Raw genomic sequence first — 12,438 nt, 5'->3', positions numbered from 1 at the left:
ATCCATCTATTCTGCCAACAATGCCTTACTCTACTTCATGGAATTTTGAGTCAAATATAACCTATTTTTTTTAAACCTCTTATAAAAATGGTTTTGTAGCATAAACTGGGAATTTGATATTTTTGCTTGATATGATTGTCTGTTTTATATAGGCAAAGTAGTTAAAGCCGTGTCAGTTCGACTTTAATAGCACTGAATGGCTCCAGTATCATGTTTAGGATCGACAGTATTTTTGGAATCAGTATGAAAATAATCACAAAGCACAAGACCTTGTAATCTGCCTCACTCCTTACATTTTAACCACACATATTCATTTCTGCTTATGGATGGGACATCCATGGAGTGACTTCCAACTCTGGTCCCACTCAGCAATTGTCTTCAAGTTGGTTTCTGGCGCCAAAGACACGCCGAAGTGGACAAGTGCCCAGGAGTTTTGTAATTACAGTCATGTTTTAAATAATAATAATTGACACACATTTTTTTTTTTTTATAAATTTTTTTAATAAATGTGACATGGCCTTAAGAATGAACAATTTGCCTCCCTGAGGCCTGCTGCTTTGATTAGCAAGTCGCTCTCCCACCATGTACTCAAGAGAAAAATGTGTTCTGATTGTATAACATTTCAAAATGTGCAAGAAAAACGCAGCTTTGGGAGCTTAGTCCCCTTGTCCCTGTCGAAGAGATGAGGGTATCTGCTTTCTGTAGGTATTTTTATTTCTCAACTTTCAATATTCAACTCAATTTCAACTATTTTACAACCAAGATATTGCTTTGAGATAGACTGTTTTCTCTGCTGCCGCACAGCAAGCAGTACCGGAGTGCCAAGTCAAGGATTAAAAGGCTCCTTAACAGCTTCTACCCCCAAGCCATTAGACTGCTCAATAATTCATAAAAATTGCCACCAATTTACATTGACACCCCCGTGCATAGTCACTTCACCCCCACCTACATGTACAGATTACCTCAACTAGCCTGTACCCCTGCAACCGGACTCGTTACCGGTGCCCCCTGTATATAGCCTCGTTATTCTTACTGTGTTACTTTTTATTTTAGCCTACTTGGTAAATATGTTCTTCTTCTGGAACTGCACTGTTGGTTAAGGGCTTGTAGTAAGCATTTCACGGTAAAGTCTACACTTGTTGTATTCGGCGCATGTGGCAAATACAGTTTGATTTGATATGGAAATGCGCACCGGCCATTACGAGGGCATAGCAACTATTTAACCCAATGAGTCCCACCATGATGCTGGCGTGATTTGATGCTTTTAAACATTGTGTTTGAGTTAGACTTCTGGGTTGTACCATTGAGGGGACCAGGTCTTTTTACAAAAACATCTGTAGAGTCCAAATGGTTTGAGCTACAAACTATTAAGTTAGATATGAAAAGCTGAGACTCTCATAAACACACGTTTTCCTCACACTTTGCTCTATGACCAGTGGTGATTTTAGAATGTTAACCTTGGTGGGGCCAACTCAACATTTTTTAATTGGGATGCATACCAGCAAAGCCACTACACAACACAAATCAATACAATAATTGGACTAGAACAGTGACAAACAGTGCCCGCAAACTATTAGGGTCTCCATAAAGCTGTCCCAACAGCAGTCCAAACACCTTACCACTGTTACACCTGGCTAAACTGGAATTACAAGTGTGTGTGCATGCAGGAGTGCGAGCGCCACACGCACATACACACAGGTAAAGAAGTATACACACAACCACACACTCACATAATATTTATTTCCAGAATTCCAAGGAGGCACAATGTTGCACAAACTATACAGTAGCCTAGTAATTACATAAACTATTGCATTTTTTTCAATAGCATTTTTATTTTTCCATATACAAAGTCTGTACTACTTTTGAATATTTACTTGACAACCATTTTCTAAGTGTACAGATAATATATATATAACATGATTTCATACTTCACTTTTAGACATTCTCTTTTTATGACCAAAAGTCATAGGGAGTACAGAGGCTATTCCATCCAATGAGGGAAGCTCTTTACATCTTACTGAAATGTGAGCAGCATTGAAAATAAGATCTTTCACAAAGCAACGCATTTATCATTTATAAAGACACTTTACACATAAGGCGAACGCCATGGTTTACAGAGTAAAATCCAACCATGTCACATTGTTTTGTCATGTATTTTCTGGTACAATGTTGACATCCTCTCTGTGCAAGTACACCATATTAGTCAAAGAAAATATTTTGACAATACAAACTGCAAGATAAGCCAACTTATTTTGAGGGATGAGTATCTGTACAAAACACATGCCTGTAATTTATGTACACTCTTAGAAAAGAAAGGTTATTTGGCTGTCTCCATGGGGGAACCCTTTGAAGAACCCTCTCTACATGGAACCCAAATGGGTTCTTCAAAGGACTCTCATGGGGACAGCCAAAGAACCCTTTTAGAACCTTTTTTCTCTAAGAGTGTAGGTTGGCTATTATTCAGCTTGTTTGGTACAAATGAAGATCCTACGAAGCACTGTGTCCAAGCAGTTCTTCATTGCAGACTTTTCTGTTCTACAACAGACAGATGAAAAAGGCTACAAAGATACAGATATATTGTCCTACCTTTAAGCTGCACCAATACGTACTTAAATGTCCATTGTCAAGGTTAAAAATGCCACATATAGTGAACAAAAACAGAAACGCAACATGCAACAATTTCTACGATTTTACAGAGTTACAGTTCATATAAGGAAATCAGTCAATTGAAATAAATTCATTAGGCCCTAATCTTTGGATTTCACATGACTGGGCAGGGGCACAGGCATGGGTGGGTCTGGGAGGGCATAGGCCCAGCCAATAAAATTTGTTTTCCCCCACAAAAGTGCTTTATTACGGACAGAAATAATCCTCAGTTTCATCAGCTGTTTGGTCTCAGACAATCCCGCAGGTGAAAAAGATGGGTGTGGAGGTCCTGGGCTGGACTGGTTACACGTGGTCTGCGGTTGTGATGCCCGGTTAGACTTACTGACAAATTCTCTAAAAACAACGTTGAAGGCAGCTTATGGTAGAGAAATTAACATGAAATTATCTGACAACAGCTCTAGTGGACATTCCTGCAGGCAGCATGCCAATTGTACGCTCCCTCAAAACTTGAGACATCTGTGGCATTGTTTTGTGTGACAAAAGTGCACATTTTAGAGTGGCCTTTTATTGTCCCCAGTAGCAGGTGCACCTGTGTAATGATCATGCAGTTTAATCAGCTTCTTGATATGCTACACCTGTCAGGTGGTTGTATTCTCTTGGCAAAGGAGAAATTCTCACGAACAGGGATGTAAACAAATTTGTGCACAACGTTTGATAGAATTATACATTTCTGTGCGTATGGACAATTTCTAGGATCTTTAATTTCAGCTCATGAAACATGGGACCAACACTTTACATGTTGCGTTTAAATTTTTGTTGAATACATACATACATACATACATACATACAAAAATGGTCCTTTGAAGAATAATTGAATAATGAAGACGTAGTAGAAGGGAAAAAAATGACAAAAGAATAACAGTTGCTCAAAATATATTGCTGAAAAAGTGGAGGGCCCATTTGCTTTCAGCATAACTTCATGTTTAAACAGACGTATGCTGCAACCAAAGCTGATTACTACTCAAGAAATTATTCATGAAAATATATTAAATGTATTGAAGCCAGGAATATATTGTGGGGTCCCTTTATAAATACAAACTGTACATACAGAGAGATCCTCACATTCAAATCTTAACATATCCGATGACCCTGAAAACCCTCAAGGAAATACTGATATAAAGCCTTTCTCAAGACTTGTGCGTTGAGAGAGAAGGTGTGTTTGTTTTTTTGTTTGTTTGTGTTTGTGTGTGTGTGCAGCAGAATAAACCAAGCTGTCTCAATTCCCCTGCTTTGGCTATGGGCCAGTGTGTTGGGGGCAGCCTGCTGGTCAGAAGCCCTCACTGCTATCGTCAGTTTGTGGAGGGGCAAGAGGGAGGTGGGGGAGAGAGGGGGTCACTGTACCGCACACATGGAGCTGCGCGGGGGGTTGACTGTCCTCGCCACAGATTCTTGACTGTAGTTCACGATGTCTGCCTTCACCACACGCTATGGAAACACACAGACATAAAGAAAGACATAAACAGAGGCAAAATATGAGAAAGCTGCCACCACACAAGAAAATCCATCTGATGTAAAGTGGTTATATGTCACTTTTTGGGCGACCTGAAAAATTTCACATAGAAATGTTGATCTATGATCTCTACTGATCTATGATCTCTACTTGAAAGCAAGTCTAAGAAGCGGTATATCAGTTCTATGTGCGCTATTTCTATGCTTCCATTCCTAAAATGAGTTTTCATGTCTTTTACTTTTGGTTTTGTACACCAGCTTCAAATAGCTGAAACAATACTTTGGGTTATAGAAAATATATTTCACAGCGGATTAGAAGGTATAATGATTCTCTACACTATACCATCTTATTTTGTCACAAACTGAAATTTGGTAAACTATTAGAATTTTAGCAACCAGGAAATGGAGGAGCGATTTCTGCATCGTGCAACTTTAAACACTAATTATATTAAATGTACCTAATGGATACTACAAAATATTTGCAATTTGTTCCTGCATAGTCCAGAAATCTATGGATCACAAAGCAGGCCCCAGGTCTTCCTTCCCAGGCCCCAGACCATACTTATATAATTCAAATACCTTTCATTTGTCACATTCAGAAAAACATGTAAACTGAAGTATACAAGTTAATGGATGAATGTTGTGGTATAAATAACATTCTGCTCTAGTCTCTTTGGCGTTGAGCTGGCTGCATCTGCAATCACAAGCGCAGAAACAGGTCAAACAAAGGTCAGTCTGACACAAACTCTGTCCGGGGACCAAGCCCACTTCTCTGGATCATACTGATGCAGCCCACTGAAATAGTCGGGAATTCCTGGCAACATCTTCTATACCAGTGTCATTTCTCTTAATGATGCGACATAAAATATGTTACTCCAACAAAATGTTTGTGCCAAACTACTGTAGGACCAGTCTAAACCAACCAAAGATTTTCTCTGTTAATAATCAAACTAACTAATCACTCAATTAAAGTGGAACTGACAGCGTTAACTACTTTGCAGATATGAAAACAGACAATCATAATATCAAACCTTTATAAGAGGAATTAAAAATAGGTTGTGTTTGTCTAAAAATGACATGCTGCAGAGTAAGGCATTGTTGGCAGAATAGATGGATGCAGTTCAGTACGTGATAAATATATCTAATTCACCAATACTTTTCTTGGTAGACCAAAACTTATTGCTATCAGGTTGTAAATCACAGCTGGCCTGGTACATTTAAGTCATTTAGCAGACGCTCTTATCCAGAGCGACTTACAAATTGGTGCATTCACCTTATGACATCCAGTGGAACAGTAGTGCATCTAAATCTTTTAAGGGGGAGGGTGGGTGAGAGGGATTACTTTATCCTATCCTAGGTATTCCTTAAAGAGGTGGGGTTTCAGGTGTCTCCGGAAGGTGGTGATTGACTCCGCTGTCCTGGCGTCGTGAGGGAGTTTGTTCCACCATTGGGGGGCCAGAGCAGCGAACAGTTTTGACTGGGCTGAGCGGGAACTGTACTTCCTCAGTGGTAGGGAGGCGAGCAGGCCAGAGGTGGATGAACGCAGTGCCCTTGTTTGGGTGTAGGGCCTGATCAGAGCCTGGAGGTACTGAGGTGCCGTTCCCCTCACAGCTCCGTAGGCAAGCACCATGGTCTTGTAGCGGATGCGAGCTTCAACTGGAAGCCAGTGGAGGGAGCGGAGGAGCGGGGTGACGTGAGAGAACTTGGGAAGGTTGAACACCAGACGGGCTGCGGCGTTCTGGATGAGTTGTAGGGTTTAATGGCACAGGCAGGGAGCCCAGCCAACAGCGAGTTGCAGTAATCCAGACGGGAGATGACAAGTGCCTGGATTAGGACCTGCGCCGCTTCCTGTGTGAGGCAGGGTCGTACTCTGCGGATGTTGTAGAGCATGAACCTACAGGAACGGGCCACCGCCTTGATGTTAGTTGAGAACGACAGGGTGTTGTCCAGGATCACGCCAAGGTTCTTAGCGCTCTGGGAGGAGGACACAATGGAGTTGTCAACCGTGATGGCGAGATCATGGAACGGGCAGTCCTTCCCCGGGAGGAAGAGCAGCTCCGTCTTGCCGAGGTTCAGCTTGAGGTGGTGATCCGTCATCCACACGGATATGTCTGCCAGACATGCAGAGATGCGATTCGCCACCTGGTCATCAGAAGGGGGAAAGGAGAAGATTAATTGTGTGTCGTCTGCATAGCAATGATAGGAGAGACCATGTGAGGTTATGACAGAGCCAAGTGACTTGGTGTATAGCGAGAATAGGAGAGGGCCTAGAACAGAGCCCTGGGGGACGCCAGTGGTGAGAGCACGTGGTGTGGAGACGGATTCTCGCCACGCCACCTGGTAGGAGCGACCTGTCAGGTAGGACGCAATCCAGCGTGGGCCGCGCCGGAGATGCCCAACTCGGAGAGGGTGGAGAGGAGGATCTGATGGTTCACAGTATCGAAGGCAGCCGATAGGTCTAGAAGGATGAGAGCAGAGGAGAGAGAGTTAGCTTTAGCAGTGCGGAGCGCCTCCATGATACAGAGAAGAGCAGTCTCAGTTGAATGACTAGTCTTGAAACCTGACTGATTTGGATCAAGAAGGTCATTCTGAGAGATAGCGGGAGAGCTGGCCAAGGACGGCACGTTCAAGAGTTTTGGAGAGAAAAGAAAGAAGGGATACTGGTCTGTAGTTGTTGACATCGGAGGGATCGAGTGTAGGTTTTTTCAGAAGGGGTGCAACTCTCGCTCTCTTGAAGACGGAGGGGACGTAGCCAGCGGTCAGGGATGAGTTGATGAGCGAGGTGAGGTAAGGGAGAAGGTCTCCGGAAATGGTCTGGAGAAGAGAGGAGGGGATAGGGTCAAGCGGGCAGGTTGTTGGGCGGCCGGCCGTCACAAGACGCGAGATTTCATCTGGAGAGAGAGGGGAGAAAGAGGTCAGAGCACAGGGTAGGGCAGTGTGAGCAGAACCAGCGGTGTCGTTTGACTTAGCAAACGAGGATCGGATGTCGTCGACCTTCTTTTCAAAATGGTTGACGAAGTCATCTGCAGAGAGGGAGGAGGGGGGAGGGGGAGGAGGATTCAGGAGGGAGGAGAAGGTTGCAAAGAGCTTCCTAGAGTTAGAGGCAGATGCTTGGAATTTAGAGTGGTAGAAAGTGGCTTTAGCAGCAGAGAGAGAAGAGGAAAATGTAGAGAGGGGGGAGTGAAAAGATGTCAGGTCCGCAGGGAGGCGAGTTTTCCTCCATTTCCGCTCGGCTGCCCGGAGCCCTGTTCTGTGAGCTCGCAATGAGTCGTCGAGCCACGGAGCGGGAGGGGAGGACCGAGCCGGCCTGGAGGATAGGGGACATAGAGAGTCAAAGGATGCAGAAAGGGAGGAGAGGAGGGTTGAGGAGGCAGAATCAGGAGATAGGTTGGAGAAGGTTTGAGCAGAGGGAAGAGATGATAGGATGGAAGAGGAGAGAGTAGCGGGGGAGAGAGAGCGAAGGTTGGGACGGCGCGATACCATCCGAGTAGGGGCAGTGTGGGAAGTGTTGGATGAGAGCGAGAGGGAAAAGGATACAAGGTAGTGGTCGGAGACTTGGAGGGAGTTGCAACGAGGTTAGTGGAAGAACAGCATCTAGTAAAGATGAGGTCGAGCGTATTTCCTGCCTTGTGAGTAGGGGGAAGGTGAGAGGGTGAGGTCAAAAGAGGAGAGGAGGGAAAGAAGGAGGCAGAGAGGAATGAGTCAAAGGTAGGCGTGGGGAGGTTAAAGTCGCCCAGAACTGTGAGAGGTGAGCCGTCCTCAGGAAAGGAGCTTATCAAGGCATCAAGCTCATTGATAAACTCTCCGAGGGAACCTGGAGGGCGATAAATGATAAGGATGTTAAGCTTGAAAGGGCTGGTAACTGTGACAGCATGGAATTCAAAGGAGGCGATAGACAGATGGGTAAGGGGAGAAAGAGAGAATGACCACTTGGGAGAGATGAGGATCCCGGTGCCACCACCCCGCTGACCAGAAGCTCTCGGGGTGTGCGAGAACACGTGGGCAGACGAAGAGAGAGCAGTAGGAGTAGCAGTGTTGTCTGTGGTGATCCATGTTTCCGTCAGTGCCAAGAAGTTGAGGGACTGGAGGGAGACATAGGCTGAGATGAACTCTGCCTTGTTGGCCGCAGATCGGCAGTTCCAGAGGCTACCGGAGACCTGGAACTCCACGTGGGTCGTGCGCGCTGGGACCACCAGATTAGGTGGCCGCGGCCACGCGGTGTGGAGCGTTTGTATGGTCTGTGCAGAGAGGAGAGAACAGGGATAGACAGACACATAGTTGACAGGCTACACAAGAGGCTACGCTAATGCAAAGGAGATTGAATGACAAGTGGACTACACGTCTCGAGTGTTCAGGAAGTTAAGCTTACGTAGCAAGAATCTTATTGACTAAAATGATTAAAATGATACAGTACTGCTGAAGTAGGCTAGCTGGCAGAGGCTGCGTTGTTGACTATGTAGGCTAGCTGGCATTGGCTGCGTTGTTGACACTACACTAATCAAGTCGTTCCGTTGAGTGTAATAGTTTCTACTGTGCTGCTATTCGGGGCTAGCTGGCTAGCTAGCAGTGTTGATTACGTTACGTTGCGTTAAAAGAACGACAATAGCTGGCTAGCTAACCTAGGAAATCGCTCTAGACTACACAATTATCTTTGATACAAAGACGGCTATGTAGCTAGCTATGTAGCTAGCTACGATCAAACAAATCAAGCCGTTGTACTGTAATGAAATGAAATGAAAAATGTGATACTACCTGTGGAGCGGTTTAAATGCGACCGGATTGTTGAGTGCAGAAGTTCTGTTCGGTAGACGTTGGCTAGCTGTTGGCTAGCTAGCAGAGTCTCCTATGTTAAGGACGACATAAAACTACACACTCTAAACTACACAATTATCTTGGATACGAAGACAGCAAAGACAACTATGTAGCTAGCTAACACTACACTAATCAAGTCGTTCAGTTGAGTGTAATAGTTGTGCTGCTAATCGGTAGACGGTGGACTAGCTAACGGTGGACGTTAGCTAGCTGGCTAGCTGCAGGGCAGTGTAGACTGCGTTAGGACGACGAAATACGATAATTACGCAATTATCTATGATACAAAGACGGCTATGTAGCTAGCTAAGAAGAAATTGCTAAGATTAGACAAATCAAACCGTTGTACTATAATGAAATGTAATACTACCTGCGGACCGAGTGCAGATGCGACCGCTCGCTCCAACCCGGAAGGTACATGTGTTGCTGCCTCCAGCCCTTTGGGATGCAATGTTTCAGTTTCAATGACTCAATGTTTTAGACAATAACGGAAGAATGTAACTAAGGCTGGGAGTGTCAATACAATCAAACTAGCGCGGGCAATGACCACAAGTCAGTCATAATGTGTCTAATAGGCAAACATCCATTTATGGAGCTATTTACTTAGCTAGCTAAAATGCCTTAAAGGTGTTTGTGAAAAGTCTATAGCAATATAGAATGGGAAAGTGGCCGCGCGTTTGGACAATTTATAGACACTGCAGTAAATAAAACCGAATAAAAACATGTCATTCTTATCCAGGACTGGACTCTACACAGACCAGTGTGCCCTAGCCATTCAGAGATACAGTATTCTCAAACACATTCTTTGAAAGTACGAAAACGTGAAAATTACCATTTCTAAGTGCTCGCTTCTCCATACACCTGGGGGTGTATATAAACAGATTTGAATAAGATTTCATGTTGTTAAAACACTGTCAGTTCCACTTTAATTCCCACAATTAAAATACAACAACAACCTCTACCACAACCACTTCGTAAGGGGTCTTGCGGTTTCATACAAGGCACTAATATTTACAGTATATTTCAGGAGAAAAATATATCTGTGTGCGACTGTGTGTTGACATACTTCCAACTACTGAACCGAACAGATTTTGCTCTGATTGGTCTCCTGTCTAACGGGGACTTCGTCCTGATGGTAGTCCACCAGCTCAGCTTTCACGATCCTCTGTGCAGCACACACCAATGGAGAGATGGAAGGAGACAAAACCAGGGGGAGTAGAAGAGGAAAAGAAAGAGAGAGAAAGAAGAAAGAAGGAGAAAGAAAACGAGAAAGAAAGAAAAAGAAAAGAGGAGAAAGGAGAGAGGACAGGAAGGAAAACAAAGATGCAGACAGGAGGTACAGTTGGATAGAATGCAGGATGAGGAGAGGTGAAGACAGGGTCATGGAGGTGACAGTGAGAAAAATGAAAAAGAAACTTGAGAAATAGATTGAACAGGAGAATAAACAAATGAGAAGCACCGGGGTTTACGCAGGAAAATGTCCATGACCAAAATACATGTGTGAAACATGGTCATTTACAAATGAAGAACACTCAGAAAAATATATATATCTGTGTGTGACTGTAATACTCCCAGGCAGATATGAATTGTGTGTGTGTGTTGGTTTATCCATTCAATAAAGATTTGGGAGTATTGTAGCGAGTGAGACTTGAAAAAAAAACTCTCTAAGTTTAAGCCGTTAGTCTGCCCAAATGTATGTGTGCGTCCTCGGCTCCTCTTCTACTAACATTTTACCAGGTGAAGTTTTAAAATCAACCTTTACATCTTCAATGAGGAAAGGTATAGCGAGCACCTTTCCCTATTCTTGACGTCTCTGAGTGAAAGTGATCTTACAGCTAACCCTGTCAGAAATCCAACTGAGCTCATCTGGGCTTGTATTCAAAAAACGTTTCAGAATAGGAGTGCTGATCTAGGATCAGTTCCCTCCCGTCCAATTCATTATGATCCAAAAGGCAAAACCCAAGACGCTTCATGCATACGGGCCCTGGACATTGAGTAACAGTAACAGGGCAGGTTCTGAACTTAGTTCAAACTCAGAACTGGATTGGGGAGCCAGCAAAGACCAGACATCGTGGTTGAAACCCAGGCCCTGGTTGGTTGGTTGATTAACGAGCTGCCGACGCCTGATGTCGGACCCTGTGAGTAATCAGCGGCCCCAGTATCTGATCGTCCAGGCAGGGGGCAATGACGGAGTAGGCTCCCTGGCCAATGAGATCTTGCCAGGGGCCCATACCCCCATGTACAGCTCGCTAAACCCGACAGCTGATAATGAGGCTTTTCTTGCCCCCCCCACCCCTACAAGACCCTAGAGCTGCCCCCTGGCCTCCATCCCCAAATGCCTACCACTCACAACATAATTGTTGACACTACACATCACAAGGTAGAAAAACGGACTGTTTTTTGGCAGACAATTCAAAAACATTTATTCTTTCTGCTTCTTATTTCTTTCTCCAGTGAACGTTGAGGCCTTCAACTATTGTAACCTCAGTCTTACCCCAAACCGAACCCATTCTCTATCGAAGATGAAGAATTATAAGTGAAATAATCGGTCTGTAAACAATTGTTGGAAAAATGACTTGTGTCATGCACAAAGTAGATGTCCTAACCAACTTGCCAAAACTATAGTTTGTTGACAAGAAATTTGTGGAGTGGTTGAAAAAGTTAATGACTCCAACCTAAGTGTATGTAAACTTCCGACTTCAACCCCATCTAGAAAATAATCTCCAGAGAACATGTCTGGAGCGAGACATGAACATCATAGATTATGTTTCTGTGACAGACATCTTGACTGACAGATCAGACCACTCATCCAGCTTGTTTAGCCTGGATTAAAGCACTTGGGTTTATTGAGGCAGCTTTCATGGGAGGTGACGGAGGGGAGTGGAGATGGACACATTCATTAGCCTCGGTCTGTTGACAGCAGAAGGGGCAGGGTAGGGGTGGAAGTGCGTTTGAGAGTCACCTCCTAGCCTTCGCTCCCTTGGTGCTCTCCCGTCTCTGGGGGGGGGTCCTGACCTCCCCATAGAATCAGCCTCATCAGCCGCTCTCTAGCCAGCGCGGCACCAGCCAGTCATATCACAGCCAGGATTAATGCCTCTGGGGGAGATGCCCTGCCTTAATCCCACCAGTGACAAGGCCGCCTGGTCTGGCTGGTTCATCGAGGCCGAGCTAGGAGGCCCCGTTCAGCCCACATTGGCGGGAGATAAACACAATAAATCAGAAGATTCAGACAAACCTTCCAACCTCTTGACCTCTCGCTTCACACACCATTGGGCTCTAACATCAACAACATGGCTGTATTTACAGATGGACAGTGTCAGTCACAGGTACAGCATCACAGGAGTAACAAGAGTCCTCTACCGGGTGCGGTGAACTCATGACCTGGCGCACTCTGTTTGACCTTGTGTACATGCGTGTGGTTAGAAGAAACCGTCCCCCAAAAAATGGCGACATGACTCGAGGAGCTGCTATATAATTCTCTCTGGGAAACGCAAGAGAAAGGCCTAATGAAGA

At 44.6% G+C, this 12,438-nt stretch overlaps 1 protein-coding gene across 4 annotated transcripts in view; it reads right to left on the bottom strand.

Moving 5' to 3' along the window:
• Positions 1-1,721: 1,721 nt before the first annotated feature.
• LOC115121712 (ras-related protein Rab-28) overlaps positions 1,722-12,438 on the bottom strand; it is a 47,555-nt gene continuing 36,838 nt past the window's right edge. The window contains exons 7-10 of one of the 4 annotated variants that reach the window (XR_010461302.1): positions 9,992-10,090; positions 9,758-9,786; positions 9,296-9,363; positions 4,009-4,092 (exon numbers count right to left, since the gene is read on the bottom strand). Coding sequence is in view for 2 of the 4 variants with exons in the window: in XM_029650843.2 (XP_029506703.1) it covers positions 4,000-4,092 (93 nt within the window). In the remaining 2 variants the exon portion in view is untranslated. Of the gene's footprint in view, positions 4,093-9,295; positions 9,787-9,991; positions 10,091-12,438 lie in introns of all 4 variants that reach the window. The other 3 variants (XR_010461301.1, XM_029650844.1, XM_029650843.2) reach the window with 3 other exon arrangements.

Source organism: Oncorhynchus nerka, linkage group LG26 (genome assembly GCF_034236695.1).
Source record: "Oncorhynchus nerka isolate Pitt River linkage group LG26, Oner_Uvic_2.0, whole genome shotgun sequence".
Lineage (NCBI taxonomy): Eukaryota > Metazoa > Chordata > Actinopteri > Salmoniformes > Salmonidae > Oncorhynchus > Oncorhynchus nerka.
Note: the sequence above shows the minus strand (reverse complement) of the source record. Positions and strands in the feature narration are given on the sequence as shown.